The 6,764-nt window shown below is 31.7% G+C and overlaps 1 protein-coding gene across 1 annotated transcript in view; it reads right to left on the reverse strand.

Moving 5' to 3' along the window:
• LOC105626179 (organic cation transporter protein) overlaps positions 1-6,201 on the reverse strand; it is a 19,929-nt gene extending 13,728 nt beyond the window's left edge. The window contains exon 1 of the mRNA XM_012207489.1: positions 5,843-6,201. Coding sequence (XP_012062879.1) covers positions 5,843-6,201 — 359 coding nt within the window. The remainder of the gene's footprint in view (positions 1-5,842) is intronic.
• Between the last annotated feature and the right edge of the window lie 563 nt (positions 6,202-6,764).

The following is a 6,764-nucleotide window of genomic DNA, read 5'->3' on the forward strand; positions in this document are numbered from 1 at the left end:
ATATATATATATATATATATATATATATATATATAGATATATGTGTGTGTGTGTGTGTATTATGTAAATAAGTAAAGTTTACTTTCAGATATTCTTGAAATTCAAAGATGAAATTTGCTTAATTATGCGGATCTCTCGTGTATAATGACAATTATTTATAATGAAACTATCTTTTCTTCGTGTGCGTCTGGTTTTAATTTTTATTTATAATCTCTATTTCAATCAAACATGTGTCATATTGTAATTTGATTAGATTAGTAATTGATTAGAATATGATTTTATCGTGTAATATTTTTTTTTAACATACAAAAAAAAAATCATTAATTTAGACTCTTACATGTCCTATTATTGTATTTATTTCTTATCAATATCAAGAATTCTTTTTTATTATTATTAATCTCTATCCGCTATCTATTATATAACGATTAAATATAAATCGAAAGGCGCATCATGTCTTGTTTAAGATCCGTTTCTTTATCGGCTATATGCAATAAATGTGATATTAGCACAGCGTTATGTCGAAAGGCTTACACAGGTATTTTTCACGTTCACGCTCTCATTGCTTACACGAAGGTTTCGTGCAAATTTATTATTCATTATCCACGAATACTCGTGCCGGTCTCTAGGCAGCCAAAAGGCATTGTATAAATACATGCTTTATTGATTTTCCAATTACCGCTATAACAGTCACAAAAACATTAGTTCGAGCGTAACAAATTCTGTATGCAGTTTGCCGAATATAGATGCCGAATAGATTGTCGTAAATATAATAATGACGGAAAAATTTCAAGTAAGATAAGAACGCATTTTCTCATCATATTTCACTCATCACTTATGAAAAATGTATTCTCATTAAAGCGCTACGCCAGCACTTTATAAAAGCTTATGTGTGGGATAATGGTTTATCGTGAATTATATCTCCTTCGCTAATCTTCTCGAAGCATAGTGTCGCGAACATGTTAAAAATGTTTTTTCCACTCCATTTGATACGAACGTCAATCGGTCTATTAATTATACGGATCAGCGGATAAAGTGGCGTATATTGGTTTTACCATTTGGAAACAATAATTAAAAGTGCAATAATAATTGATTGACACCATTTTGACTTTAATTAAAGTAAAACGAAGTTGTTACGAATGTGACTCCGAAATTATCGTATGACGTCAAACTTTTGAGATATTCTAATCTAAAAGTGCCATGCAAAAAATGATGCATTTTCAATGATCTACAAAATGTTTAACAATTTTTTTTCGGCATCTAGATGTTATATTAAAGTATTATTCTTACCCTTTCCATATTCGATTGCTATGATTTTTTTTAGGTCAACTTTTTTTGAGTCAACTTACATTGATGCAAAAAGTGGATCTTCTACAATAAGCCATTAGTCATAAATCAGAAGCTAAAAATTGACCAATCACAGTTGTCAATTTTGAACGTCTGACTTCTGATTTATTTATTCTAATAGCTTATTGTAGAAGGCCGATTAGATTGTTTTCCAGATTTTTAAAGACTTGGTAGAATCGTAATAAATAAACTTTTAACGCATGTCTGAGAAAAAAAATGTTTCATATATAATTATATATAATTATATAAAATTATATAAAATTATATATAATTATATATAAAATTGATATATTTTATGTACAATTATATATAAAATATGTTGATATATATAACATTTTTTCCCGGGTAATGTTTAAATGAATTTTTTTTTCTCAAACCCAAGCTCTTCGATATTTAGAAATCTTTGTATTTTTACAAGAATGACACTTTGTATTTTCACAAGAAAAAACACTCTGTCTGGATACTGAAAATAATTAAAACTCGTCTTCATAAAAGTCCATAGACGGTTTTAAGATCACAAATAATTGCGAGCATTTTCCGTTTCTCTGAAAAACATCTCATCATCACTATGTGTATAATTTTGTCTATCTTTTCGACTGCTCTTAACCAATGTAACATCTCCTGCATATCTGAAGAAGGCTCAATCGTGAGACTGAAACATGTTATATATAATATATATATATATATATGATTTTTAATCAATTATAGAATATTATATTATACTTTTCATTTGTTTTTTTCATATTTTTGATTTTTATTTGACTTTTATGTGCCCTGTATATTATTTTTCGATATTGTTTTTTAAATTAAGAGTTTTTCATTCTTGTAAAAACTTATTTAATAGAAAATTGACTAATCCTAGTCGAATATTCTTCTTATATTTGACTGTAATTGATCAGTTTCCTACGACTTAAGACTTCACGATCGTTCATAATTTCTATGTAGACGAGCCTTTAAACATTTTGTAGGTTGTTGAAAATAGTCAAATACTTCATTTTTATCTTTAGTTTAGAAGATCTCAAAAACTTGACATGATATGACATTTTCAGGATCACATTTGTAATCAGCGCATCAAACTCTACCAGAAACAACTTTGTTTACTTATTTGAGGCCAAAAAAGATTGAATTTTCGTCGACTAATGTAATAAGCTAACTCGGAGTCCCGTTTGATATCTGTGTGCATTTCTTATGAATTTCTGCAAAAAAACTAGCATCAACCGGTCATTTATCTCGTCATTAGACTGACGTCAGAGAGATAGAAGTAGGCTATTAGACTAGCTCGCAAGTATTACTAATCGCGAGATTCTTGTCGCGCCGAATCGTGCAATCGATTGTGGTCGTGAAGGTCTCGACGTCGCGTCCGTTTCCATACTTTCCCTGACTGACGTACATTATTACTAACACCGATACGTTTGCCCGTAGTTTCCGTTCTTTCGCGATCGCCGAAGATGAAAAATCGCCGATGCTCGCTGTCGACAAACATGAAAAAAAAAGTACATTGGCGAGACAGAATAGCCGAGAATAGCATTACAACATACGCGTTTATTTTCTCTTTCTTCTCTTTTTACTCCTTTTTATTTAAAAAAAAATCCATGAACTATGCATGTTTACTCCAAGAGCAACATAACAGATCGTTAGGAGTGCTTTTACGAGTCATTAGCGCACTTATGTCGCATTATATCGTTACAGCCAGAATTGTGTACATCGCAAAGACAAGCCACGTAAATACGAATATATCCACACATAATGTCCTGCATTTTAAACAATCTACAAATCGTGTCACAATTTAAGATGAAATTATTTACAGTAATTACAGTTTAGAGTTCGCGTAATACAAAAAACATTTGAAGATCAAAAATGCAATTATATATAAAACATATAACATCTTTTATATAAAATATAAAGTTTTAAAAGTAATTAGATAGTTTAAAGATATTCAAAGTAGGATGGTCGATCAGAACATCTTAAAAAATTTTACATAATTATATTTATATATTATGTTAAAATTAAATGCGTAGGTAAGTTATATACTTTTTTGAGATAAAGAAATGTAAATGTTATGAATTATTTTAAGATTTCTAGGCATTTCTGGGCAATATTATTCAGAGTTTTTTGTAGAAAAAAATTTTAAAGAAAACTATATCTGGGATACTATGGCCACTTTTATCCTCTTAAAGGTTAAAATGTATAGTATGTATTTTTATTTATGTATAACGTATATAATGTATATAACGTATATAATATATATATAACGTATATAATGTATAACATAAATTATAAACAAAATTCTGTTCTGAAATCAGATGGAAATTAATGGTTGCTTAAGGTAAATTTAAGTAAAATTATTGTGGCCTCTCTGTGTTTCTTTGTTTATCTTGGAATCATTAAATTGTCTATCTTGGTACAGATAGCGAATTAAAAAAAATTCTCTAATTTAAATTCTCTATTTTAAATTCTCTAATTTAAAAAAAAGATTCTAAATGAAAAAAGGCTGAAGAATAACTGTAAACTAGGCAATCCATTATATAATAAATTTATATCTAATTTATCTATAATATTTTATCTATAATAGCATCATGTTAGTATAATTCATAAAAACGCGCTGACCAAGCAATGGAAAAATATATAGCAAATCGCAGGCCGTGAATCACCGATTCTACGTATTCCGAGTAATTTGAATGTTCATAGTATATTTGTTCGTGCGAACAATTTTACCGCGCAAGAGAATAGTCTCCGCGGAATACCGGTAGTCGTGAGTAGAATAAAATCTGCTCGGATTACCGTAAGAAAAGAAGTTTAAAGATATGATCGACGAAACCACAGACATAAATTACGATCCTTAAGTTATTAAAAAGAAAAATAATTGGAAAAGGAAGAAAGAGGTGTTTATAGAAATGCAGCTTGCATAAGCATAATGAAAAAGCAAAGTAATTTTAAAATTGTGAAACCTGTTATCGCAGACGCTCTCCAAGCTTCTGATGAAAAGTTTCTTCTCCTATTGAATCAACGTCACGTGCGTCACTATAAGGGGACTATCTGTATCATTGCGCATTTATAACACGCTCTATTATTCTTTCGAAGTTAGAATGTGCGTTCATAATTTTATCGAAAAAAACCATTTATCCCACATTGTGAGAGTTTTATCACTTGATAGGAATCATATAGGTTTTTGTTTTTAAATTTTCTGCACTAATCATTAATCGATAAGTGAACGATGCATTTTAGCCATTTAATGTTTTGTGTTAAACAAATATATAGTGATAAGAGAGAAGATACGAGACTAAGGTAAATTATCATTCGACCTTTGTTAAGTGTTACATATTCATTTTGTGATTTATGTACGAATTATATCTGCACAAAATTGTGAATTTTCAACGAGTTTATGTGACATGTCCAAATAATGAAGCATGAAAGAAATATTTAAATATATGTCAAAATAATTTACAAAAAATGATGAAAATCATGAAAACCATATTCGCAGAAAACTGTGAATTTAAAACGAGTTACGTAGATAAGACAATATATTCAAATTGTCAAATAATAAAGAAATATTTAAATATATGTTAAAATAATTCACGCACAAAAAATGATGAAAATCATGAAAATCATGAAAATCATGAAAATCATATTCGCACAAAATTGTGAATTTGAAGCGAATTACGTAGATAAGATTTGGCTTAGCGCCGAGATTCTACCGTGTCTCCTGGTATTTATAACACGTTCAAACAATCACGTGCCAAATAATAAAACGTGAAACAATTATCTCAATGTCGAAATAATTTACATGCAAAGATTATGAAAATCATAAAAACTAAATTTCGTGTAAAATTGTGAATTTTAAACGAGTTATGTAGATAAATAATTCATTACATGAAAAAAATTATGTAAATAATGGTAAGATAAAAAAAATATTCAAATACATATAAAAATAGTTTATGAGCAGCAAAAAATTACACTGCTTTAAAAATAGTAATAATCTTCTAAGTAGTAACATTCTCGTATTAAAAAAAAACACGTAATAATTTCTTCTATCAAACATTTATTATGATTTAGTATTGTATAAATGAGTTGTTATACAATTCACTTAACGATAAAATCTGCTTTGAGTGCAGTACATCATTATTTTATTTAAACATTCTTTTTTCTAATTTAATTTTGCAACAGAATTATAAATAATATTATTAATAATTTTTCAATTAATTCTACATTAATCAGTACAGCCTCTTCAAATGTTAAAGCACGAAAGCGCGACGATGCTTTCAATATCCACTTACCTTTCATCATGCTTGGTTCTACTTTGTATTATTTCTGAACATGTCATTTTTATATCATTCACTGAGCTTACACATATATTACCTTCTTTTGTCAACCTTCTTTTTACAACTTCAATTTTCTTTAATTTTCTTAAATTTTCTTTATTTTATATATTATTATTGCTTTAATTTCTTTGTTCTTAGATGGCACAGCCCTAGAACGATAACAAACACTATCTATTTACCTTTCTTCAACCGTGAGGTCCTCTAATTCCGGTACACGGCACCAGTGCTCCTCTGGCACGAGAGTGATGAATATTTGTGAGAAATATACCCAGGCGACGAAGAAGGCAAATGGTATCATCAGCACAAACAGGATCCTCTGATAAGTGCCAAATTCACCTACGTGCGGCAGCAGATCGTCGAAGTCCATGTCTTTGGGCTGCTCCTGATCATCCTGGTCGTCGTCGCTTTTGCGACCCTTGACGGTGGAAAGTCCGTCGGACGAGGCTGAGGTCGACAGACCTCCATCGGGACTCGCGTCTTGCGGTGACAGATCCCCGGAAACTCCGGCGGACGCCGGAAACTTTTCCTGCGGCGGCATGTCGCTGTCAACCGAGACCTCCGAAGTTCCGCGGGAAAAAATAGGAGGTAAGAGTTTCTTCGTGTTACGAATCGGATCCAGCCTTCGGGATGCTGCGCCACGCGCGCACAATTAAGACGCCTGATCCGCGCGGCGCGGCAGAACGAAATACTTAATATTAAACAGAAGCACTTATATATTAAGAAACTCCTTCCCAGCTTCCGCTTGGTGACAGCGAGAAAACTCTCTGTTCTACGTCCTGGAGAACATGCCGGAGAATGATTCGTTATCACCGCGCGCTACCACCTCGAGCACTTTCGATCGCGATAACCGAACCGGCGAAGCTGATCGGTTCGTTAGACGGTCGTTTGATTAAACGTGCACATCGTGAGAATGTATCGCGAGACCTCGGAAAAATCGAGGCTAATCCGAGGACGTGCAATAGATTAAAAAAAAAAGGAGGCGAGGAAATCCTGAGACGAGAGACAACGACTGGAACGATCTGTTGCGTTCGTAGCTCGCTATATAGGCATCGACCGTGGGGTATATCCCCTCTCTCTTTTCCTTCTCTCTCTCTCTCTCTC

The sequence above is a fragment of the Atta cephalotes genome (genome assembly GCF_000143395.1).
Source record: "Atta cephalotes unplaced genomic scaffold scaffold00004, whole genome shotgun sequence".
Taxonomy (NCBI): domain Eukaryota; kingdom Metazoa; phylum Arthropoda; class Insecta; order Hymenoptera; family Formicidae; genus Atta; species Atta cephalotes.